General features: G+C 37.2%; 1 protein-coding gene across 1 annotated transcript in view; it reads left to right on the forward strand.

Moving 5' to 3' along the window:
• Positions 1-27,301, forward strand: part of Pdzrn4 (PDZ domain containing ring finger 4) — a 358,359-nt gene that overhangs the window by 273,303 nt on the left and 57,755 nt on the right. The window contains exons 4-5 of the mRNA XM_047549877.1: positions 16,763-17,019; positions 20,227-20,329. Of these exons, the coding sequence (XP_047405833.1) occupies positions 16,763-17,019; positions 20,227-20,329 (360 nt within the window). The remainder of the gene's footprint in view (positions 1-16,762; positions 17,020-20,226; positions 20,330-27,301) is intronic.

Raw genomic sequence — 27,301 nt, forward strand, 5'->3', positions numbered from 1 at the left:
CTTTAAGATGTGGATAATACTTAAATCTCCTGTGAGCAGTGAGATAAATGTTGGTGAACTAATTAATTTATAAATTACTAAAGAGATTGCAAATAGCAATCACTAACTCCCCTCATATGAATGACTTCACATGTGTTTGAAAACTTATTATGGATTCAGGTTTCCAACATGTAAGTGACTTTTCCAAGTATAAATTGGTAACAAATGGTAGAACTAAAATGAAGCTTTAGATTCTCTGACCACTAATCCACTCCAATGCTCTTTTTTGTGTATAAAATTGTATTCCTTAAATTTGTACCATCCAAATATCTTGCAATCATGTTTTATCTACTTCTAAGTGTACCATAATTATCCTGCACTGGCAAACATTGGATAGAGAGTCCTTTGGAATGTTATGTTGATGCCAAAGTATAAGAATAATTTCTATAATTTGTTGAATTCCTACTGTCATTCATATTGATTACTCTTTACCTGTTATTGATATATCTTAAAATATGCCTAAAGAGCAATCAAAGCAAGATAAAGGATTCAACAAAAAATGTTAGGTTGTATGTTACCTGCCCCAAAGACCAACACTCAGGAGTTCACCAGAGTCCCTACACTCTCCTGACTTATGACTGGCACACCTCTAACATCTCCTACTTTGAACTTCTGCTATGCAAATCTCCCCATGTACTTCAAGAAATTTCCACCATCTTCCTATTGGTGAGATCTCACTTCTAACCTTCTCCATGTTCTGAGGCTCAGAAGTAGGTATCTCAGTCTCAAGCCTGAGTTATTAGCAGAAACTTCTTGAAGGTCCAAAACCCTGAGTTAGTAGAAGAATCTTCTAAGTGTACAGAGCAGAGCATCCTCCTATACTCAACGTAGCATGGAATAGTTGAGGGTGAATATGGGAACCCTCAGGCTATTTGAGGTATCCCTATACAACAGTAGCACAGCAGCACACCTGCCACTTCACTGTCCAGAGGATCAGTGAGTGACAGCTAAATCACACACCCCTCACATACCCTTGTTACTCCTCCAATATCATAGGAGTCCTCAGAAAAAGTTGTCTAAACTATCTGTCCTATTCAAGAAAAATTCCGTGAAAATTGGGCCAAATAATGAATCCTGCCTTGACTGTCCCAGTAAATTATTTCTTCCTGTGCCTTTACAAATGATTTTTTTTTTTTTTAATGTGGTGCTGGGGATCGAACCCAGGGCCTTGTGCTTGCAAGGCAAGCACTGTACCAACTGAGCTATCTCCCCAGCCCTACAAATGATTTTACTGGGACATTTGAAGGGCCTATATCAAGAGTTTCCAAGTAGTCACAATTCAAAAAAATGAAGACTCTCTTGTGCAATTTTTAAAGCAACAGTCTGTAACAATTTTGTTATTATTGGAAATTGCATGTCAGATTATAAACAAATTAAGTGCTGAAGACATCACCAAGTATTTAGAGTTATTTTTGATCACATGATATTAGTGGTGGCCTTTGGGAAACCTGCAGTCTGTCACCTCTGTAATTTATTCTGCTCTTTGGTCCTAGACCTTTAAAATGCCCAGTATAGAACAATAAAAACAGTTTCACTTGATATAATTTTAATAATTTAATTCATATCTGCTTCTTTCATACATATTCATATGAAGACCACATAACCCCCAGAAAAATGGAACTTAGGCTATGAGTTGATTAGTGTATCAAGCTATCATATCAGATGCATACAAAAATATGTTCTCCATGATCAGAAAAGACATTTTTAAGGATTTATTTGTTGAACAATCTGTAACGCCTACATGCTACTGTAATAATCTTAAAAATAGTAAAGGCAAACTGATAATTTTCACCTAATTAAAACATCTATACAAGGTGAGATAAAACCTATCATCTAAGATTCATTTATTATGTTGTCGCCTTTTTCTCCAAAACTCTTAGAATTTAAATGCTGCTTCTAAGAAAGCAAAGAGAAAAAAGAAATCTGAAATCATATGAAAAGCATGTGACTACCTCCCAATAGAGATTCTCTCACAAAAATTAATGAAACGGTCTTAAAAGCAAACATTTACTATGTTTAACATGGAGGAGGGGTGTGTGTGTGTGTGTGTGTGTGTGTGAACACTTGTGAATACAAATTTACCACTATATGTAAAAGTTATCATCTTGTAAAGAGGAGCCTGGTTTGCTGTGCTCTGTGGTTTGAACATTTTACCAGATTGCAGGTGGTAGAAATCTCTGAGTCTCTGCCATTCAAGAAAAAATGAAGGAACTATTTAATTCTGAGTCTAAACATTCTAGCAACCTTATTAATTTAGGAGCTATCTAAAGTTCTCTAAATTATGAGATCTTTGTGGTGCAAAAAAAAAAATTATCTAGAATTCTACAAGACACCCCCCCCCTTGGATTATTCCTTAAACCTTTGAAATGTCCAAGTCACTCTGGGATAGTTGTTATAAACTGCCACTGTGAGATGACATTTAAAACGAATGAAAGTGATATAGACAACATCCTCTCTAAATAAACAAAATCAACCGTGGCTTGAAAGCTGGTGTGGAAATGATTATTTTCTGTCCTACTCTTCTGTGCATATGGCATTCTGGAAATTATAAATTCTGTTTCACAGAACTACAATATTTACTACCAGAGGAAAATAGATTATTAATTACAGCCAAAGGCTGCTTTGATTAAATATACAATTAATTAGCTATGCTAAGCTCATCCATCCCAGAGCTCCTAATATTTTCAGCCCGATGATTCTTCTAGTACTTTTAATTAAAATTGTTCTAAAAAGCCACAAGTTAGCTGCATGTGCACTTAAACTGAAGTTATCTCTTCAGTGTTTCACTGGTTTCCGTATGCCATGTAATTAATCTTTAGTGATTAAATGTACATAAAATCATCAGAGATGCAAAGTAATTTGTGCAGACATGGAACAATGGAGAGCTTTTACTGGGCCTTGGCAGGATTGTTTAATCTGCTGAATATTATTTCAAAAGCATACAGATGTTAATTGCTCGAAGGAAGTAAATTTACCAAAATTCTCCCCCTTCCCACAGTCTTCCAAATGAAACTGAATAGTACAGAAACATTTTTGTGGTAACTTAAGTTTAAGACCATGATGGCTCTATTTGGGGAGCTACACCCTTTCTGTTGCCCTTATTTGCTTCCTGAAGCAGACATAAAGCCCAGAAAACAGTGTTCAGAGTGCTGCCATGCATACTGACCCAGGATTGTTCATGGATTAACTCAGATAGACCCACAGTCTTGAGAGGGGTTCAAGTCTTCATATGTTCCAGCTACTCCTAGAGATGTTCTTCCTTTTTGAGTCACTCATTGATTATATTCACTGGGATAAAAGCATGAGAGAACCCAGGTAGTCTTTTCTCCTGGTACACTTTATCCCATCTTGTCTGTGAGGCAAAATCAGCTAACCTCATTCTGCCATACATGGCCTAGGCTGGGCCTTGAGTGGAGATTTGGTGAGGGAGTTATTTCTCTTTCCCATACTTTTTAATAGATTTTTGGAAGTGAAACTATCCTTGGATGGTATCTTGTCTAACCTGTCCATTAACCAGAAACATATTTTCACTTTCATCTGGAGTTTTCTTAACCTGGGGTCACAGGTTAAGATAATTATCTATTCTTTATAAATGCCAGCAATTAATTTACTACCTAAACATAATCATATATACTACTTACTGAAAATAAATAGGAAAATAAATTCCCCACCCATTCTCTTGTCTGATTTTTAAAGCTTCTAACCTGAAATGCCTATTGATTTGTTTAAAAATAATTAATATTAATTTGTAGAAAATATTTTTTTCTTTTTTCATATAGTAATCTTGTGATCCTGAGCTTACCTGTTGATTTAAGTCTCTTAGTCTATTGAATGAAAATGATAATATCTGAACCTCTAATCAGAGTGTACAGAGTAAGCAGAATGTGTGGCACATAGTAAGTACTCAACAAATTTTCTTATCATTAGTATCATAATTGCCAACTTTGAGATGCACTTAGAAAACAAAATCATTGAACTTACTAGGGCAAAGACCAAGTATGTAGAAAAGCATCAGTTGCTATTTTAAGTTCATCACTTCATTTTTGCCTTGTTGTGTTCATTATAGCTTTCCATTGCTATGCCAAAATACCTGAGGAAAACAATGTTAGAGGAGAAAGATCTATTTGGGCTCAAGATTTCAGAGGTTTCAGACAACAGTTAGCTGGTTTCATTGTTTCAGTCCTGGGTTGAGATAGAACATCATGGTGGAAGGGTATGGAACAGCAAAGCTACTCACCTCACTGTGGCCAGGAAGCCAGGTGGGCACATGCACTACTCAAGGAAGGGCTAAGTATAAAACAAACCATTCAAATGCATACTCCCAGTGACATACTTCCTCCAACTAGGCCCCACCTCTTAAAGTTTCCACCACCTCCCAGTAGCACCGTTAGCTGGAAAGGAAGTCATCAAAAAAGGAACTTCTGGGAAACATTCCAGATCCAAATGAAAACAGAAACCTAATTTTTATTGATATAAAACAAAATATTTACTTTCCAAAACTATGAATTCAAGGAAGTCAGGAACTTGGTTTTAGGAAGGTTAATGGACACAAGTTCATGTGGTTTTACTTGTGAATGTGAGATTTGGTGAATTTCCCTGGGGACTTGGCCTTTTAAGTGTGGTTTCATGTCATTGATCAAGTTCAACAAGTGTTAGAATGTATTCAAATGGCAAAATTGTTGAAAATGATATAAACCTCCTACTTCTTTTCTAGGGTGATGACAATTTATTCAGATTTTGGCTTGTCCTTTCAAACTAGTGTGAGATGACTTTCATCCTACAGAATCTAAGTTAGAGATGCTGGTTTTGAAGAGACTCATTCAAGTTATTTCTTGTGTTAATCCCCATGTCCTAAAATATCTGTAGATTCCCTTTGTAAAATATTTTTCTAAGTTTATATCCCACATAATGCATAATGTATTTGGTGAACCCTAGAAATCATAAAATTGTGCTTGTGTGTGTGTGTGTGTGTGTGTGTGTGTGTGTGTGTGTCTGAGAGAGAGAGAGAGAGAGAGAGAGAGACAGAGAGAGAGAGACAGAGAGAGAGAGAGGTTATAGTGGAACAGTTACTAATTGGCTAAGCAGACAATAACCAGAAGAGCAGTTTCAGAATACTGGAAGAAATAGTTTTTGATTGCTAAAATAATCACTGAAAAATGTGAGTCTATATAAAGGATAGACATCTACTTAGAATGTCTTTGATTTTATACTTAAAATTCAAATTTTACAGTCTACTTTTCTGCACAGTATGGATTTAATTTAGAAATTGAGGCTGGATTATTGTAGAAAAATTGCCCATCTGATGGCTCCCATTGGAATATACATGAGTGAGAGCATCAAAGTACTCTTTGCAGTCTTCCCATTCTCCACACTGTCGCCTTGACTCAGGCACACACCATTTCTTCTCGTTACCTTCCTGAAATTACTTCCCTGATCCCTTCAGTTACTTCTCACCACAGCCTTCAGAGTCATGTTCCCAAGACCTGAATGAGATCATGATACTTTTCAAATGAAAGGTGTTTAGAAAAAATCCCTTAAAATGTCCAAGGAGGAAATTAGGATCGGCATCAGAGTCTTCAGCCTCTTTGCCCAGTGTTCTCACCCAAACCCTTCCACACTCAATTCCACCAGATCTCTCACTGGTACTGAGAAAACATGCTCTTTCATGCCTTTACCCTGGGATTTCTTCCTTTCTCCCATCTTTGCTATGTATGAATCTCCTCATTTTCTAAGACTTACTTCTAATTTTAAATCCTGGCATCCTACTGGAGAACTCCCAGGTATAGTTAGCCCTTTGAACTCTCAGAGTATTAACACCAATATTTATTGGTGTACTTTGTTTTTCCTTAGCAAATTGTGAAAGCAGATGCCTTTCCTGTTCAACCTGTTGTACCCATCCATTACAACTTTCAAATGGCACTGAAATCCATACCTTACACACCTGTTTTGGGATATGATGGAGAAAATAATGGCCAATGACTTGGCTCAGCAGCTGGTGTTTTGTGAGTGCTTACTCAATGCTAAGTGGTATCATTGCTGTCACTGCCTGAACTGTACCTTGTGTCCCAGAGAGTAACCTAGTCTCTGTTGCTCAAGAGTTAGGAAGGGAAGCAGAGAAAGAAGTTCTGTGTATCAACATAATCTGCTCAGCTGCCTTAGCTGAACCATTTACTTGATCTTATCCACAATTCTGTGAGTGGGTATATCAGTCAGGGTTCTCTAGAGGAACAGAATCAACAGGAAGTATGATTATAAATAGGGGATTTATTAGATTGGTTTATACAACCAGAAACTGGTTAGTCCACAATGGCCATCTGCAAGAGACCTGGAAGAACCACTAGCTGTACAGTCCAAGAAGTAGAAGCCCAAGAACAAGAAGGAACAACAGTGCTACCCTAGTCCAAGACCAGGGTTTTTGGAAACTACCTGGAGAATCACTGGCAGAGTCCACTTTGGAAGAGTGAAGAAGCAAGAACCTGATACCCACAGGCGATTGAAGCCCAATCAAGAACCTGTTCAAGAAATATCGAGCTTGCATCTGCATCTGCTTCCTTGTTCTTCCAGCTTTTATTCCATCCAAGCCATCCTATTGGACAGTGCTGGGAGGGTCTCCACTTCAGTTCAGGATCCCATGTTCCAAGCATTCCTAGACATGCCCTCATTGACACACCCAAAAGCCTCTTAATCATCAGTATCTCTTAATTCAATCAAGTTGACAATTCAAATTAACCATTACAGTGGTTATTATTACTGCCTTTTCCAGATGAAGAAACTGAGGCTCAGGGGGTTTAAGTGACTTAAAGTCAGACCACTAATATTAAGAACATGTTTAGACCCCAGTCCTGAATAAATCCACAGTTGTGCTCTTTTCTACTGTAAGCAATAAGGGGGCTTAACAGCTCTTTCTTGCCCCTCATAGGTCATTTGCATAATATATTTAAATTAAAAGAATAGTATGGACAATTGGACTGTAAAATGGAGCTGGAAAGAGAATGCAATGCAGTTTGCAAGTAAATAAATAATTTTAATGGCAGATACAATTATTTGTTTTAACATTGGTCTTTATGGAGAAGTAAAAGAAAATTTATGTAACACCTATTTATTGAAAGTCAAGTAAGTACTAAACTCACTTTTTTAAGATCTGAAACTGCAGCACTAAACAAAGCAGTTTCTTCTCATCCCATGCTGTTTTATAGAGGCATGTCAGTCATTAATTGCTCTCATAGATGGGAAACTGAATCTTTGGTGATTTTGTTATAACACATGCTTAGTCCTCTCTTAATCCTCTCTGAATCCTCTATTAGTAATTATGTGTATGTAATTATGTGGTAAATTGTTTTTCACTTAACAAATAGTTATTTTTAGCACTTCTTTGGCACTGCGTTGTCAACTTTTTTAATAACTGACCAAAAGACTTGACAAGAACAACTTAAGGGAGGAAAAGTGTCCATGACTGGACAACTCCATTGCAAAAACATGGTGGCAGAAGGGCACAGGAAAAGAAAGCTGCTCAGCCCATGGCACCTAGAAAGCAGAGCAGGACTGGGGGCGGGTGGGAGAGAGAGAGAAAGGGGCCTGAGACAAGACAAACCATTCTAGAATATGCCCTAGTAACCTGTTTCCTCCAACTAGGTCCCACCTCCCAGTAGTCCAACCAGCTTTCAGTGGGTGAGGACAGAACCCTTATGATTCAGTCATTGCCTACAAGTCCTACCTCTACACCTTGCTGTCCCAGGGACCATACTTTCAATCTAAGAGCTTATGTAGAGACATTTCATATCCAAACCACAATAGGCACATGCTGAAATAACCCTTTATGCTCTCACCACAAAGATGGGACCAAGAGATATTGTACAAGAGCCAAGAGCATATTTACCCATGTTCAATAGATGTGAAAGATGAATAGCTCTAAATCATTAGTTACTGATTTCTTTTGTAAAATATCTGAATTGTTTCATGACAATGAAAGTTTTTCCCAATGAAATTATTTGAATTCATTTTAAAAGCATTTGCTATATATATGCCTTATGTCTTTACATCCTTGGGCCTGTTGCACAAAAATTTATGTCTCCATCAGAATTTCTCATTAACTTTAACGTACTGGGATCTGATATGTCAAAACTCAACAGAAAGGTTTATTAATAATCGCCTGCATGAGCTTAGTATTATCTTAGGAAGTGAAAGGTCAGTAAGTAGTTGTTATCCTACCATTTCATCTGTGGACTCTTCTCTAAAGATTTTAAGTCATTATTCAATGCTTATAGAGTCACTTGAGATACAAAATGTCATTTTATAATAATGAAAGAACTCCCACAATTAGCCAGAAGGCAGTCATCTATCTTCTTAAATAGCTCAGCTTGAAGAAGAACAGTATTTCAGGTGATATTCAGCAGATGAATTGTTATGACAATGATTTTTTTGGTGATACCAATCTGTGTTTTTCCCTTGTACAGATGTGTGTGTGCATGCACAGGCACACTCAAGGAAAATAGACATCCAAGCACAGTAGGAATTTGCTTCTCTAAATATATGCAGAAATAGAAACAAACTCTGTCGGAAGCTCTTCCTCCATCAATTCCTTATAATTATTTGTGAACTCTAAATGATTACAGCATGAATCCATTTTTAACTAATGAAAATAAAACAATATTTTTGGAATGTTTCATTTTGATATGATTTCAGGCTTATAAACCTTTAAGAAGCATACAAAGAATTTGCAAATACCATTCACTTAGATTCCTCCAACTTTTAACATTAGTTAACGCTTGCATTTGCTTTAGAACCTTCCTCCCTCTCCTCTTCACTCTCATTCTCTCTCTCTCTCTTTCTCTCTCTTTCTGTCTCTCTCTCTCTCCATCCCCCCCCCTCTCTCCAAGTAATAGAGGTTAACATAACCAGTACTAGACAAATAGAAATTACTTGCTTCCTAATAGAATAAACAGGGACACAACTCCACTTCTGGGGTATTCCTGCCAAAAATGTAGAACCTCAACTTAATCAAGGGGAAACACTCAACAAACCTGAATTGAGGTATATTCTACCAGATTATTCTACCAACTGTACAAATATTTAAAAATTTCTATATGATTTCAATAAAAGTTGTATTTCAGTTTTCCCTTGAAATGTGTGTGATTTTCTAGTGCTAGGTGTGATGACACATGCTTGTAATCCCAGCAGCTCAGGAGGCTGAGGTAGGAAGATCATAAACTCAAAGCCAACCTCAGCAACCTAGGGAGGCTCTAAGCAACTTAGTGATACCTGTCTCAAGTGAAATATAAAAAAAAAAGGGGCTGTAGATGTGGCTCAGTGGTTGAGTACCCCTGGGTTCAATCCCCAATACCAAGAAACAAAAAAGAAAAAAAAAAAGTACAACTTGCTAAATTTAAGAAGCTAATAATTGTATTGAGATACAATTAATTTTGATAGTGGAGTCAATGTGTAAAGATGGCAAATTTCAGATTTAACTATCTTTTTGCTGTTTTTGTTTAAATTGGGGGAATTTCATGTTGGGCTATTAGTCAAGATTCTAGAAGGAAACAGAAGGCAAAAATGGTTTAATTGAAGAAAGTTTGATGATAATACAATTTATATAGTTAGGGACAGAGTAAGAGAAAGAGCTTAGGGAATAGCAATAGGAGGACCCTTTATTTGCTTAATTTTATTTTTAATTGAAAGTATTTATATATATATATTTATGGGATACGATTTAATGTTTTAAGATATGTTTACATTGTGAAATGATTTAGAAATGTTAATATATCAGATGACTCACTTATTTCTGTCATGAGATCATTTACTACTATTTTAATAGCAATTTTGAAAGATGTAATACATTATTATTCAGTATGGTCACCATGCTAGGCAATAGACAGGGAGGAGGCCAATGGAGAATGGAGAGGTGCTCAGAGATACGTCTTTATTACTTGTAGACCTAGAGTGGGATGGTGACCAGAGATGTGAACAGAACCTAGTAAGCACAGGCATTTTGCAAAGCAGCTGGGGAGGGAGCTGAATGAAGAGCTCTAATGTGCTCTCCTCAGTGACTGAACCAAACCAGATACATGGTTAGACAGTATGCAGTGGTTTGTATCCCAAAACCCAGAGATGGAGAGAGAAGAGTGGGCTGTGGATACAAAGAACAACCAGCTCCTGTGCCAAAGAGGGAAACTTCTCTTTTATTTTCTTAAGGCAGAGGAACCTCAATTTATTTATAAAGAGATAAACTATGTTGAATAATTCTAGTTTATTCTCTCATTTAGAATCAGAATATATCACAACCTGTTTCTTAACTACAGGAATAATTTATATAAATAAGTGCTTTTCAAATGTGTTAAATCCCAAAGAGGAAAGTTTAGAAATGTGGCAGATGGAAAAGGAAAGCAACAGAAAATGTAGAAGAAGGGATAAAAAATGAGACAAATAATAATAGTAAGTAGTTGTAAAAGAGACATCCTGAGGCTTTCTATAGACAAAATTATAAATTGACTCTAGAACAGTTTTGAAAAGTTCACAAATAATGAATCCATAACATCTTAACATGAAAAGTTAAAGGTGAATTTTGTTTGCATTTGAGAAACTCTAACCATCAAAGTGTGCCATGCAGGGGGATCAGGAAGCAGTACACTAGACCACTGTTATGACCCCAGTGCCACAACCCATTGGCTAAATGTCATACTTGACTTTCTAAATATCCCTCTGGGTTGCTGGGAGTCTTTGGTTCTATATTACATATATTATCATTTCTCATGTATACTATTTTCTTAGGTGGGAAATGTTTATAATATCATATAAGGTACCTGATAAGTGAAAATCCCAAACTGTTGAAAGTTAAATGTCAGGTGACATACCTAACCTAGAGGTATAGAAACACAAATTAGGAGTCAGTCACACACAGAGTCAAGCAGGAGCTCAGAAGCTGTTGGACATGCAGTAAGACTGTCTTCTAACAGAGGGATCCCACCCCACTTTGCTGTCTCTTCTCAGGGGGAACATTGTCATCCAGAGAAGGGACTGCAGGAGGTTCAGGCAGTCTGGGCTAGAGGTCAGTTATTTCCACTTGTCTGGAAAAGACTGCTTGACACCTGGGGACTTTGGAGCTCAAGGAAGCTGCAACACCCTCATACACAGAGAGATGAAGCTACACATTCCTAGTACCCATAAGGAGCCCTGAACCATTTCTGAATAAGTCTACTCCTATATCAAATCCAATAACTACCATATTCTCTTGCAAAAATCTAATCATCACACTGTCAAAAGTAGTACAGTGGACTAAATGGCCTCTGGGATTGGTGCAATTTAAAATTTCTAATGTATTTATGCTATCAAACGACATAATGACCATACACCTACATATCATTGATTGTTTTGTTTGCTGATAGATATTTTAAAGGCCAAAGTTAATTTGAGTCCATCTATCACTAGGTTTTCTTCATGCAATTTTGCACAATTTCTGTTGTACAAAAATTGTGCATGAGTTCCTTTTACTATAAATGATTTTTTTACATTATGCAGTGTTTAATTTGTATAACAGATGCCCACATAGAATCAAGAATAACAAAGTTTAGGAAAAATTTTATGTTTAAATTCTTTTAAATTAACTTGAAGATTATGTATGACAAGTGTTTTAATAAATACAGAGTTTGGATTATTTTGAATTCCTTCCATACCAAACATTTTAGCAAGAATATAAGTGTTGTTTCCTCTTTCTGTGAAATGTTACTAAACCATATTCTGGCAAGACCTCTCTAATTTCTAAAAGGAGAATTTGATCTGAATAGAGAACAGAGAATCATATTTACTTTGGGAATTAAGAAAAAATTAATTCCACAGTTACTTTTGAGGGTGGGAGCTCTTGTAAACTAATTGGGTGTATCATCATGTTCACCCAGAATTATAATACTCAAACACTTCATTCTTATTCTCAATTTGAATTTGGGCTATGCCAATTGGTGTCTATACTTCTATGAAATTTTCTTAGACTTATTCTCCATTGGAAGCCCTAGATACTTGGAAGTCCTCAGTTTTCATAAGGGAAATTTGAAAATCCTCATCATTTCCAAAGATATGATTAGAAATAGCCACTCACTGGGTGACTTGGATATTCATGTACCTATTTGCACTTCAAAAGGGGGAGTGGGAAAGCCTGTTGTATTTCTGCTGTTTGAAAAAAAAATTCATGTGGTTGGATTTGGAGGAATAATCAAAGAGGAACAGCTCATATCCAAGCACAGACTATCATTCACTGAGGAAGTCAGGATGAGTAGCCCAGGTTTTGCTATATATCCAAAAGGGTAGATTATTCATTAAACAGAAGCTTCATCAAACATTGCCATAATACAGTTTACATATGAAAGGCTATATTCTTTACTTAACATTCACAAGTTGCTATGGCTTAATTAGCCCATCTGCCACAACAAATGTATTCACACATATTTAGCACTGATTGCTGAAAAGTGACTGTTTTTTTTTTTCTCCATCCACTTAAGATTGTACCATTAGTATAATGGAAAATAATAACTTTGAGAACCAAGATGCTCAGAAAGTGCAAGACCTCTCAGATAATAGTCTCCCGTGATCATTTTTTTCTTTTAGTGCCCCATTGCATGTGCTTCCTGGTTCATCTGAATGTATATTCTGTGACTGCTTCAAGGTGGACAGGATTAAGACCTCTCTCCCCACTTGCATCCAACCCAAATTTAGTTTGTCTGAGGACAACTACATGTCACTATTATCCTAGAATTTCTATAATCAGCATCTCTCCTTTCTCATTTTTGCTTTTGCCAGTTCCAATGCCCTGTTTTTTGCATAATGTGTTTGTTTTCTGATTTATCCTGAATCAGGTTACTTAATCACCTTCCCAGAGTCCAGTCTTCCCCCACCACCCGGGACTGCTAGCCTCTTATCAAATATCAATCACACCAATCTTTGCAGTTACACTCTAGCTGCTCAGTTGAAATAGAACCAAATCAGTTTGTGCTACAATTATCAAAATTCCAGATGTAGCAATAGATGGAATTATATTATTCACTCTACCCTCTCTCTCATTCAGTTTAACAACCTCTTTGGGAAAAAGCATCTTTCCTTGTAGCATACTTACACTGCCATCCTTCATGAAATTCCTGCATGTAAACTTCAAATGTCTGAACACATTTTTTTAAGTCATCTCATTCCACTAATTTTGCTCCCAACCCTCTTTATCTGTTTCTTCTTCCTGAAAATCAACTTCTCTATATTCCTCTAGCAAAAACTCGAAACGAAAAAAAGAAGTAACTTCCCACTTTCCCACTTTTTACTGTATACCAATAAAAGTTGGATATGCACCCTTAACTACCTTTAATAGAAGGCTTCTTCATCTCCAGTCTTAGTCACACAAAATCAAATTTGATATTTAGACAGAGAAGGAATAAGAGGGAAGGAGAAAAAAAAGAGGCATGGAATAAACACAGTGGTAAAGACATGGAATGGTAAGGATATGACACCATGAAATCCAAATTCCTTATTGGAATAGGAATAGTGGTTTAGAAACTAACCACTTGAAGAAATGAAGTTTTACCACTAATTTTTTCGTTGACTTATTACAGAATTTTCCTATAACATTAGGTAATCTTTTAATGTTGTTTTTCTCCCTAGTTGTAACTGAAGACAACTAAGCAAAGCAACTGCCTGAAAATCCTAATTAATCTATTCTTTTTTTTGTTGTGAAAGTCGTAATTTATAAAATGGTGACCTTTTTGTAGGCTAACACCATGTTGATGAACTTCAAGTGAAGTGAAAAAAAATAGAGTGTTTAGTATTAACAGTGCTTACATTTTCTAGGGGATCATGTGGGGCAGCAGAGCCTTTAAAGGTCATAGACTTCTTTACTTTGAGAGATATTAAATAGCTTATGTAAATAGAGGTCAATGGCATGGTAACTGGAAGAAAAGAGCATTCCCCAATTGAGAAGAAAGATATTTGAGATTACATTTCCTGTCCTTTTTTAAGATTATATTTGACTATGAACGCAAAGAATGAAATTTGCATATAAATGCCATCATCGGAAATGAATGGACACAGGTTATAGACTCAATAGCTATTGATCTTATGAATGATGCTAATTGTCTGTATATACAAAACATTATAATAAGAACTATTGATTTTTCGGCCTAAAATACTTTTCCTGAATTTTTGTTTGTTTGTTTCTGCAGAAATTATTGTTCAATCTGGATTGGTCAAAAAATAATCTTACTTGGCATATAGGAACACAAAATAAATAATCATTATCAGTAGGAAACTTACTTTAACAAAAAGTGTTCTTGTTTTGAAGGGCACTAAAGTAAATAAGTGTACCGAACACCAAGACTAGATTGACATAGAGGCAAGGTTCTCAGTCCCCTAAGGGGAAAAAATAGGTTCATGGCATTGTCTGTCTACTAGTTATTGAAACACTTTATCTACTAGTAAGGTCTAAGGTGTGATTGGAAGAAATCCTGGCCACAAATTTTCCCTTTACCCTCAGATAATGCTTAAAGTTACTTCAGAATGGGCAGACATTCCCTTAGTTCATTCTGCCATTGTTAGGGGTTATTCTTGATGCAAAGTTTTAGGAAAAGGTAACATACTGACATAGATCCAACAGATGTTTAATAGTTGGTAGATTATGACTGAAAGTTCTTTTCAGAGAGGGAAGGGTATGGAACACTGCAAGAGTGGATCTTCATTAAACTGAAGGGACATCATGAAGCTGAAGGCTGGGACAAAAGGACAAGTCTGTCTTACTGCATAGTCTCAGCAGTCTTAACTACTACCTTGTCATCTTCAGTAATCTGGAATTGGAAAATATTAGCCATGATGAGAAACAGAGCGTTGATACCATTCAACCCAAGAGGCTAGATATGAGGTTATGCTTTTTCATTCTGGGCTTTCTTTTCTGAATTGCTGAATCCACATCCTCAGCGGAGACAGTGGTTGCCCTGTCCCACAGCACCTGGCATGCCTCCAAGGAAGAACGACCATGTAGATATCCTCTGTCACCGTATCCCATGTGCCTCAGTCAAACATCACAAGGTGGTGTCAATGTAAACTGACAATTTTTCAAGCTTAGTCCATGGAGGAAAGAATTGGAAATGGAGTGCATAGACTAGTGAATGCATGCACACTGTCGGGCACCCACTCGGTTATCTACCTGAGGGTTCTTACCAGTGATCCAGGCACTGAACTGGGACTGATTTTGTGCCATAGAAACTTAATTGCTCATTTTTTGAAGGCACATTAACTCTTTCAGGGTCCATTGAGTAAATTAGATCCTACAGGTCATTAAGCCTGCCTCTATATAACATGCCCATTTCCACCTGGCATTGTGTCATTTACCCCCAAACGCCCCATACTTGCTCTGAATGCACACGTAGTCTTTGTGTACTCAGGAAGAGAGAATGTGCTCATCTGAATATCAGCAATAGTTCTACAACCGCACACTGATTTCCCTTTCTTCTGTCTAGGTACCCTGGGATCTCTAAGGGTTCGCTAGTGGGTAACAGATGTCAGTGTTTCACCATCAGGAGGATACCTTAGTTATCTATCTAGAAATGTTATAATTCCCAGAGTACTGGGCACAGGACTGGGTCACCAAATCTTTCTTTGTATTTGCAAAGCCAACATTATTAATTCATTTAGGACAGGAGTCATGAAGCTATATAGGATTCTAGAGTCCTTTATTAAAACACAACTTCCACTAGGCTGTGTTATCAGGACCTATTTTAGGAAAGAAAATAAATGGACAGTACTTGAAAGCAGTTTGTGTTGCCCCTGAGAAAGGGTTAGAGAAAGTGTGCACATGGTTTGGGTGCTACAAAGGCTGGGGAATATCCCTGATCCTCAGTAGGCAGCTGTGGGAGAGTCACACAAAAGGAAGAATTTTTTGGTCCTAAATGCCAGTGGTTGTGCCCCTGTTGTGGAGTATTGACCAAGAACAGATGCAAACTTCACCTCTTTCTCTCTTATGTCCAGGGCTACTTTGGATGATCATAATTGGGTATAAATTGAGATAGGTCAGGATCCAAAGGGACTCCTGAGTGAACTGTTTCAGAGCTGTTCAGTGCCACGTTTCTTTCATGTGCAAGAAATCAGATGTGATCTTGTTAAAATGCTAGTTCTGACTCAGTGGGTCTGGGGTAGGTCCAGGGATTCTGTATGTGTAAAATCTCTTTAGTGAATCCGATGATGCTGACCCATGGGTCACACAGAATTGTGAGGATTTAGGATAAAATGCATGTGAGCAGCAACATAGTCTTGGCTAAAAAGATAAATATGAAGGTAATTTGATAATATTCTCAAAAAACAGATTTCTGACAAGTAAAACTTTGATTAAATGCTGAAAATATCACCAGGAGATGTGTTAATTATTTTTTAAAAAGTATATACTTAATTTCTACCTACCTTGAGGTTTTTGTGAACATCTTCTGATACTGATGTGTTATTTTAATTTGTAAATCTTTACTAATAATCATGATGGTATTTTATTAATCAACTCCAGATACTTCATAAAGATACAAAAATAATTGGTTTTCTAATCTTCACTTCCTCATGGAAAAGAGTCTAATAAATGTCAATGTCTGATTAAATATTCCTTTACAAAATTCCTATCAGAGCTGGCTGAAATCTCCCCTCTCCACTGTTTACTAATCTGTCATGTCATGATGGTCCCCACTCTTTCCTCCAAGATGAGCAATGTCCTATGTCCTCGTAGGTCAATGGGAAAGATCTCTCAAAGGCCACCCATGAAGAGGCAGTGGAAGCTTTTCGAAATGCCAAGGAGCCCATCGTGGTGCAGGTGTTAAGGCGAACTCCTCTCAGTAGACCCACCTATGGAACGGTCCCCGAAGTGCAGCTCATGAATGCCAGCACCCAGACTGACATCACCTTTGAACACATCATGGCCCTGGCCAAGCTGCGGCCACCTACCCCGCCAGTGCCAGACATCTGTCCGTTTCTGCTGTCAGACAGGTATTTCTCTGTCATTTCTCTCCACGCCCTATTTGTTGTTGTTCGACATTTAAAGCAGGTGTTGGAAAGAATCAGTTATCCCAGCAAGCTGTCAACTGTGGAGGCAGGCTCCCAGCTCTGTTTGGAAAATCTCTCCACTGTGCCTGCCTCCGGCTAGTCCTTAGCTGTCCCTGCTAGCTACCCTCCCTGACCCACACAGTTGCTTCTCCTTGGCAATCATGCTTTCTGAGGTACAATGAAAAATTCTGGCTCCGATTAGCTCATCTATATACTTCCAGCCCTCAGAAGCCTCACTGTACTCATGAGCACTGGTCAGGGAAATAGCTTTTCTCTCCAAAGCTGCCAAAAATCTTATTAAGACTCAGGTGGAAGTGACATGTTGGCACTCTACTCTCCTCTGTGGGTCGCCTCTCTCTCTCCCTTGCTTTTCTCTTTAAAAGAGAATCTAGAAAATTAATTTAATGAAATTGCAATTCTCCAAAGAAACCAATTACCCAATATATTGAGATGTAAACAAAGGGTCCTGACTGTCAGACGGTAAGTACAGTTCTAGGAAATAAGGAGTGTTTAAAGGAATATATCCTTTCTATTTTTACCTTGTTCAAAGGCAGTTAAATTTTAATTCAAATACTCTTACATGTATAGCTTTGGAAGCATATTTTGACCTATACATTTTGTTCTGTGAGCTTCTAAATAAACATTCAAAGATTACCAAGCATTTGATTTATAAGAGCAGTCATCTCTTTAGACTTCATTTTTATTGCCTTCTCTAATCCATTCTTTACTTTGTAAACATCACTGATCTTGCCCTTTAGTGTCGTCTATAAGCTTGTTTCAGTGGGTCACAGGTGTGCATTTGAATCACCTGGGAACTTTGAGAGGCCCTTATCAATGCCTTATCCCACCACAGGCTCATTATATGAGAATTTTTAGAGTGAGGCCCAGACAACAAAAATTTTCAAAAATCTGCCTAGGCAATTCTAATGTGCAACCAGGTTTTGGAAACCACTCCTTGAGACTTCAACTTCCAGGAGGGCCGGGGCTCTGTTTACATGCCACTCCATCTATTGATCTATGGAACTACGTGTTTATGTAGTCCTTTGTGTCAGGCAAGGGAACTAGGTACTAGGTATAAAACTATGAACAAGAATAAACCCCCTTCTGCCATGTACAACTAGTTAGAACAAATAAAAAAATAATAATCATAAAAAAAGGCATTGGGGAAGTGAGCTATGGCCTGTGACAAACAGGCAGCACCTCCTGCTGTGAAAAAAAGAAAAAGAATAAAGCACCTACTTCCTGGAATTTATATTCAAGAGAAGGAGATGAACGACAAGCAAGCAAACAAACATATAATATTCATTAGTGCAGCCTGACACAAAGTAGCCATGCAATAAATACTTTCTTAAATGAATAGTAATATTTAATTTTTATTAGCCAACTTAACACATTTTAGGTTATATTGCAAGTATTTTACATTTATTGCCTCATTTGTTCCTTACAACAACCTTATAAGGAAGAACATTATATTACTATCATCCCCATGTCACAGATGAGGAAACGAATATTAGGTAACCTGGCCAAGATCACATAGCAAGGAAGAGATAGAGCTAGGATTCTAAGTCCAAGAGGTCTGACCACTGTGCCCATTCCCTTGACCTGTGCACTGTGCTGCTTTTCCTAAATCTTGTAGTTCTTAACTTAGAGGCAATCTCTTCCAGCAAACTTCCTGGGAATGCAGTAGGTTCATCACCATTACGTGCTTGCACAGTCTCATATTTTACTTTTAATCATTGTTCTGAAATTGCTACTGTGTTGCTTTACACAATTAATTGGAAGAAAATTGGATCTTGTGCACCAACATATTTCCAGTACTTAGTGCCTGGCATCTGGTAGACAATAAATGCTAACTAAATGAATAAGGTGTTCCTCGTGATAGAGCTCCATTCTTACTAAGTGAAAGACCAGGAAAACACATCAAATGCCCCAGACAGTGAGTTCTGATGTTCTCCCAGCCTTAAGGGACTTCTGAGTCAGTCCAAGACCCAAGCAAGGAGGTTTTACCTGGCAGACCAGCAAACTTGGTGCTGAGTGTTGCATGTGATACTTTTGCTATTTTTGCTTAACCCTATCTGGAACCAACAGCCACAGAAGTAGTGAGAAGGTGCTGATAGAATATTTACACTGACCTTCAGAGGTCATCAGGATGCATTTCTTTCACCTTTCAACCAGCAAAAAGGGAACTAATTTATACTACTAACTCAAGTTTTTAAAAAATGTCCACAATGGCAAGGTTGAGAGGTCATACCTGCAGCTAACATTTCAATTTGACAAGAAATTTTGAATGACTTTTGGAAACAGAGATGGCCTTTATCCTTTCCGGTTAAACTATGCTTAGCCTTCATTTGGTAAAAGATATAGTATCTATATCAGAACATATAGTAACTCAAAGATCACATCTATAAATTATTTTAACTATATCCCAAACTTGAAGGATACACAAAAGTCATGCCCAGGTTCCCCCACTCCCTTTACTTTCTCTTTGTCGTTGAGAAATATAACAAAAGGATTATGAAACCTGTGGCTTATAGGAGCTTCCAGCGAATTAAAGTCACTGAGTACTCTTAACTATTTGTGCATGTTCCCTTTATCAAAGACAGAAAAATGTGGATTATCAGGGCAAAGGAGGAGGGATGTCTTAAGGAATGGAGGGCAATGTGAGTATATTCTATAGACTGAAAAATATGAGCTTTTGAAAATGGCTTTCAACAAACAGTTTGGGACTGTAGATTTTGAAACTGGTAGCGCTTTGCTCCAAAAATACCTCTTTGAATAGATAGCAGTCTCAAATGCCACACACCCATGTGTAGAACAGGTCGCACTGGGTGGAATGGAGGCAGGCCAGAGTAACACCGAAGCACCATGCATCCTGGAAGATTTTCCATCAGTTCCTTCACAGAATTCAACTCCAACCTGCCCGCTTCCTGTTAGTATTCTCTTGGAAATAGCAAATTGATGGACTTCTTGGAGAAGAGAGAGAAAAGCAATTGTGTTTTCTGAGCTGTAGTCTGTTTAAAGGTTGGCTCACTGAGATCGCTATAGTTCTTATTCCAAAGCAGAGAAAACTAAAGTGAAATCTAAAATTGGTTTTAATCTTTAAAACAACCCTTTTGATCCATTCCTACCATATTGTTGCATTCCCCATAGCTGCCATTCTCTTCATCCAATGGACCATGAATTTTATGAGGACAACGAGTATCTTTCCAGCTTGCCTGCTGATGCAGACAGAACAGAGGACTTTGAATATGAGGTGAGATCATTTTCAGACCACTTCACATTTCTTCATGAAGTTACGGTTGAAGGGTTTCGCATAACAAAGAAACTAATGTATTACTGTAAAAAATATCTTGTATTATATATCTAGGGTAAGATCTTTTAAATAATTTTTTTTAGTAATTTGTTTCCATTTTAAGTATACTGGAAGATATTTTTATAGTATAAGCTTAGAAATAACTTGTCTGTATTTTGTTGCCTTTTATGTGCAATTTTATAGCAGCTACATTTTTTCTTCTTTCTGTAATATAAGCAGATTTCTAAGTAGAGTTTGGAAAGATAATTATATTTAAAGCCAAAATTGTGCTTACTATTTTTATTCGTTCTCCAGTATTCTGGTTTTAATTGATAAAGTAAACGTTATTATATTAGTTTTATCGTCTTTCACCATTTCATATTATCTTTATCTGTGACTTATTATGTACTCTAAACAGCAGTTTCATGGACATTTTAGAAATAGAAATGGCCTGTTGGCCTTTGTTGTTAAATTGTTTGCCCTTCTCATGTTATAGTGGTAGAGTGCCTATAATGCAACATGTAATACTAAAAAAGGTCCATCTGCTAAGTATTTTAAAAGCGTTCACAAAAGTTAGAAGATTTATCCTAATATTTCCTCTGCTTCTGCAGTCTATAAATCTTTGAAAGGTTTCAGACTACTCTGACATTTGGAAATAAAATAGATTGAGGAGGTAAAGAAGCTTTGGTAAATAGGCAGAGAACCCAAGATTATCCGCCCTTTGGATGCTTCAGATGATGTCATACAAGTTCAGCAAAGTGTTCTTTTCCATTTTACAACCAGGAAATCCTGAAATCTCCTCTCTTAGGAGAATCTGAAATCAAATAAGGCCAATTCATTGAAGCTCACCTAAAGCAAATAAACGTTTATTTGAAATCTTCCTCCTGCAAAAACCATTGCTAGCAGTTATAGAAATCATCATTTCTTTATAGCCAGAATTTGGAAGGATGCACTGTGACACCTAACATTTGAGTACATGGTTTTGTGGTTGGTGGTGATGTTAATTATTTTTCCTCTTTATCATTAGGTTGAAAAGTTTTATTTTATAAATCTACTCAAGTACTAGCATGCACTGAAATCTCCATTAATTTTTTTCTGCATTCATGCAAAATAAATTATGAAATTAAGTCACTTATCCAAATAATTCAAAGGTAGACTCTTTTTCCTTCAATTAATGAAAACTTAGGGTTTAGGGACTGCAATTATCAAGATTGCCTCAATTTTTCATTTAGTTTGAGCCTTGAAGTTCCTTTAAAATATGTTCCTGTTCTGGGAGAGGGCATAGGAGAAAGACTTATTTAAGATAAGCAGGTTAACAGGAAAAATGCATTTAATTAATCAGTATGTCTTAGAAATACAATGCAGACAGATTTCCTTCAACTCTATAAAGCTTATTGTAACTTAACCACATCCTCTTTTTTTGACCACTATCAATCCTTAGTAGATTCTCCCATCAGGATGATGCTGGTGATGAGTACTCAGACAAGCTCGCTGTAGCCTGTAATTCAACTAATCACAGCATCATAGTCATTAATTTGCTGTCAGCTGTGATTTTTTGTTGCCAAAGGCACCTTTCTGAGTTATTGAAATAATGAATGTTCCTGTGAAATTTAAATAAGGAAGGATTTGCTATGACAGTCTTCAATCATGGGAAAGGATCATTATGAGAACACCAGGCAGGTTAAAGGAGTGGGTAGAGACAAGGAGGATGCCCCAGGGACAGTTCACCAAATGTAAGAGAATGATGAATCTACCCAGTACTCTTCAGTTTGTTATAGTTACACGATACACCTGTGGAGTGGCACATGCTATCCCATATGACTGCGACAGAGTATAAAAGCTCATCAGTCCACTACCATCACCAGAGTCTATTAAGGACACTACCTTAAGTGGGGTGATCACAAAATGCTGGTCCTGTGTCTATGTTTGGCACGTCACTATTGCACAAAGAAGCAAACCGATGGAGTGTTTCTGTGACCAGCTGAAGTGACCCTAGCTCTTCTGGGAGCTTTACCATAACCTTGTAACTCTAGGGGTAGAACGGATGAGCATCTTCAGGGAAGACCAGTTTTGTGCCAATTTAGAACATTATAAGAAACTGAATTGTGGTGATCAAGCAGAGATTTGTCTTCCTCCTTCACCTAAATATGAACACACATCAACCTGACAATTGAGAAAATAGAAAAAAGACTCCTTTTCATCTGCTTTCAATCCTTTGTATCATAATTATTGAATGATCACTTAAAAGGTACCAAGAACCTATCAAAGAATAGTTTGATGCAGCTCCTGCCCTAATGTAGCTAAACTTTTAGAGGAAGGACATGGACAATGAGCAAATAAAGACCTACTATTTTAGATAGTGACAATTGCTAATGAAAGTCAGTATGGGCAAGAGAAAAGGGAAATCCATGGTGGCAGGACAGGAGTTGCTGTCTTACACAGAGTGGTGGGAAAAGTCTTCTCTCTCGGGAGAGACATGAGGAAAGTAAGAGATAGAGCCATGTGGAAGGAGCTTTCTCGAAAGAGGGAAGGGCAAGTATGAAAGCCTGAAGCAGGAAATGGTGGTGAGCTCAGAAAACAGCAAAGAGGTAGGGTACTCCAGCAGCACAGACAGGGCCAGAGTGGGAACAGGTGCATCTGTGAGAAGGCCTCCACTCTGGGGCATTTGGCTTTTGGTAGGAGATGGAAGGTGGCTAGAGCAGATCAGGGCCATGTTCTGACTCCCTGCAGTATTGCTGTGGCTGCTTGGAGGAGCTGGACAGAAGGGAAGCAGGGCGGTCAGATGAAAGGAGAGGAGGCTGGGACCTGGATTGTAGTGATAGATGGATAAGACACAGTTTGGAAAGACAGCTTATCTACCCTGACCCAAAAACTGTGCCCAAAGATCTGTGTTTCCATTTTCTGCCTCATAACTTTAATGCAGTTTGTGCTGTGGTGTTTTTTCTTTTTCTCTTTCTTTTTCTTTTTTTTTTTTTTTTTTGTCTGCTTTAAAATATGTATTTCATAGAGCAAAGTATCATAGAGCAGAGTGAAAGATAGCTTCTGGCATCCCCTGGAACTATCATAATAAACACGCTCTTTAACAACTGCATTTCTGAACTTGCTAAAATGCAAACTATACAACTACATAGGCACCATTTTAGACATCTACTTATCATTGACTCAGTGAACCAAAGCTGATCTGTCTATCTTGTGAATACATATTTAGGGACTTTTAGCACATGGATTATTGACCCAACAGAGCAAAGCAAATCTGACTATCTTGTAAATACATATTTAGGGACTTTTTAACATGCAGATTATTACATTGATAGACTGTAACAGCTCCCTTCAGAGCTGTGATGGACAGCAAATGCTTCTTTGGAGATATTATAGTCCATGTGTCAATGTTATGGTGACTCTGGTGTGTTAGGGACCTCAATGAAATTTTAATGACACACATATCTCACCATGACCTATAACCACTTTTCCTAAAAAAATATTTGACTGGGTTGAAAATTTCCCCACCAAGTGCTCCAGAAAAGTCTCAGAGGACCAGTCTACATTAAAAGACTCACAGCTTGAAATTTGTTCTCTTTAAAAAATGATGGCACTTGTTCTCTAATTAAAAATGATGAATGATTTTAATTTTATTTTTGAGAAGGAAAAAATAAAAGTATCAAAATTTAAACAATGCACCCATCCTAAGAGTCAGGAGGCTCCCCGCCACTGGGGTACCACAGGGGATTAGCTTCTCCTGTTCTTTATTTTCAACTTTGCTCATTTTTTTCCCCCTAGAGCCAGCTAAAGGTTGAAATAAATCATAAATAGCCCTTAGCAAGTCAGAGGCAGACCTCAAATCCAACCTCTACCAGAAATAATTTAAAGGGAAAGGCTTCGAGAAATATAGAGCTCTTTCGTCCAACTCCTAATAAAGATGTGTTTGCCACTGCCTGGGAAAAAGGAAGAAGTTGAATTTTCTGCAGCATTTGCCACTAACTCTCAGAAACTGGTGCTGATGGAGAAGTGAGAAGCCAATAGTGTCAAATTTTAATAGTAAAAGCCCTCATGTTTAACAAGACAAGCTAATAATTAAAGCAACATTTCTGAGCCTCCAAATTTTCATCACTTAAATATGCTTCACCCCCTGAAATCAGGCTGAAGTAACATCTCCAAGAGCCTGAATTAATACCCTTTATGTGTCTATTGTCATAAATTGGAAGCAAAAGGAATTTTGAAATTATTTTGAACCAGTGTTAAGGGTAGGAAGGAGAGGGCAAGTATATGTCAGAGTTTCGTGTACATGTTAAATGAAAGCCAAACACTTAGGCCGGCATCATAAATGGAAATGAGCATTTAGCATATTAATTAGCTTCCTTTTGGCAATCCTCACACAGAGAATAAGTAAACCCTTGTGCTGTGCTGAGAAATGTCATTTTGCAAAATGTATTTCTGAGGACTGGATCCCTGGAAATATGTGCAAAATATTTGTGACAATATGAGTTTATAATCTCTCCTGCACAAAGAAAAGAGAATTATGGACCAGGAAGATTTTCACTGAGCATATACACAAATGCAAGTGTACATATGGATAAACTTTAACTAGATTCCAACCATATTTTTTTTGAACTTCATGATTTATGAAGCTAACACAGGGAAAAGTCTCTTCCATGTGCATGTGTGAATCTACAGGGATCTTTCTGATCTCTGGAGACAGAGGCTGTACCTGCATTCTTTATCATTGTATCACATCCTTGTTTCTTGGTGGGTGGAATAGATAATGGATTTATTTATTTATTTTATTTATTTATTTTTTTGTGCTGGGGATTGAACCCAGGGCCTTGTGCATGTGAGGCAAGCACTCTACCAACTGAGCTATATCCCCAGCCCCTGGATTTATTTCTTGATAAAGGAATAAGTGAGAATCACCACAACTGTATGAAACAACTTCTGAGGAGCTCAGTTGCTTTCCTCTTTTTTTGTATAAGGGAATTGGAAAAGAACCTGGGACTACCATCAGCTACACCAAATGCCCTCTCCCTTCCCACTTAGAATCTTTTCTTTGAATCAGGGGTTTTAATACTAGTGCTATGTGTGTTTCAGTTAAATACTTCTAAAGCAAAGGGTCAAAGTGGTAAAAAAATGGGGAGTAATAAGTGATAAACTAGAAAGTTAATGATCTCCATAAAAATTTGTCTTTAACAATCATCATTGTAGGAAATCATAGAATCTGATACCCTATATAAATTTGACATGCTGTCTAATCTACCCTGGTATCTCCTTTGTAATGTCCTCACCAAGGGGTCATTCAGCATATGTGTGAAACACTAAAATAAACAGGGAACTGAGAGCTTTTGCAGCTAGTCCATTTTGACGGATGACCTCTGACACTCAGAGAGGTCACCTTATGAAAGAGCTTAAAATCAGCAATGAAAGGAATAGGTTTGGATATGAAACAATTGATCGAGAGACTTTCTATTACATACACCTTGTGGTACATAGCAAAGAGAAAATAGTGCATAAAGTCTGAAAGGGTATGATAGCCACAATACTTTTAGTTTACTGTTTTAGTCTCTTTATTTCTACTTAGTTATATTTTACAATTATTAATGAAATAGCTAAAACAATGTTATACTACTTTCTGGGTTAATAAAACCATCCATTAAATAAATCACCTAAATAAGTATCATTATTTGGGGGAAATTTACTGAATTAAAAACAAATCTAGATGAAGGTGAAAATATTTTTATTATTTGAACACTGAAGATAGGAAGTTATTTTGTCAGCATGTAGTGGTTCCTTGGGGTGCCTGTTAATGGCACCACTATTTTCTCAATTAAGTCAGTTTTCATTCTTCATCATAGAGGCCAAACCATGATATGCATTGTCATATTTTGGAGCTTGTATTGACGCCAGGCTGTCCGTGACACATTTCTGCTTCCCATTCCCCACTGTCTCTCCTTTGTCCCAAATATTGCTCTACCCCCTACCTTTATGGAGGGTTTTAGTCTCCTATGGCCTGTCTAGTCTTTGTCGTCATCCTCTGCACTGATGCCAGACTAAAACTAAAAACAAACAAAATCAAAAAACCTTCCCCAGTGCACTTCTCATTAGATCATTCCCTGGTTCATGATCTTGTATGACTCAGTACCTTGAATTATCTCAAAGTTCCTCTCCCTGACTTTGTAGGTCTTTTGCACTGTGTCCCCACCCTATCTTTGAAGGCATCTTGAGGTCTGACTCTACAGCTCTTCAAAACAGAGAGGAAACTATACTTTCCTCCCTTTATGCCTTTGCGTATGAGCTTCTTCTGCCCCTGGAGCTCCCTTTTGACAATCTCTACCATCAATCAACAATGGATCCAAGCATCATTCCTTCAAAGTTGTTCCACAAATAAGCTATTGGTAATAGCCTGGTTCGTGGTTACATGTTTGATTTATCATATTCACTATGCACTAAATAATCAATTCTAACTTAATACAAACAAAAGAGATCCAGTACAGATGGTATGTCATGATCCAAGAATTATAGTAAACCCAGTCTATGTATTTGAGGTCCAAATTAAAATTTTAAAGTATTATCTGCAATTGTACCACCTAAACATGGCATCTTGTGTGACTTTTCCTCTTTTACATACATTTTGTTTATAGAACTACAAGCTTAACATTTAAGGGGGTGTTTGCATTTTTTTCAGATTTATGAATGAGTCTTCATCAACATTTCAGAATTACCCTTATTAAAAAAAATTTCCAGAAGTAAAATTGTTGTATTAGTGCATATAAATAGTTGTTAACCTTTCAGATAAATGAGTATTAACTAATCATTTTCCCAAAAGAGTTCTCTCGATTTATATTCTCACAGATAATGTAAAAAAAAAAAAAAAGTAGTTCACTAGTGTTCAGAGGTCTCTTCCTTTATTGTCACGTAAATTTTTTTACACATTTTAGGATGGGA

Source organism: Sciurus carolinensis, chromosome 4 (assembly GCF_902686445.1).
Source record: "Sciurus carolinensis chromosome 4, mSciCar1.2, whole genome shotgun sequence".
NCBI lineage: Eukaryota > Metazoa > Chordata > Mammalia > Rodentia > Sciuridae > Sciurus > Sciurus carolinensis.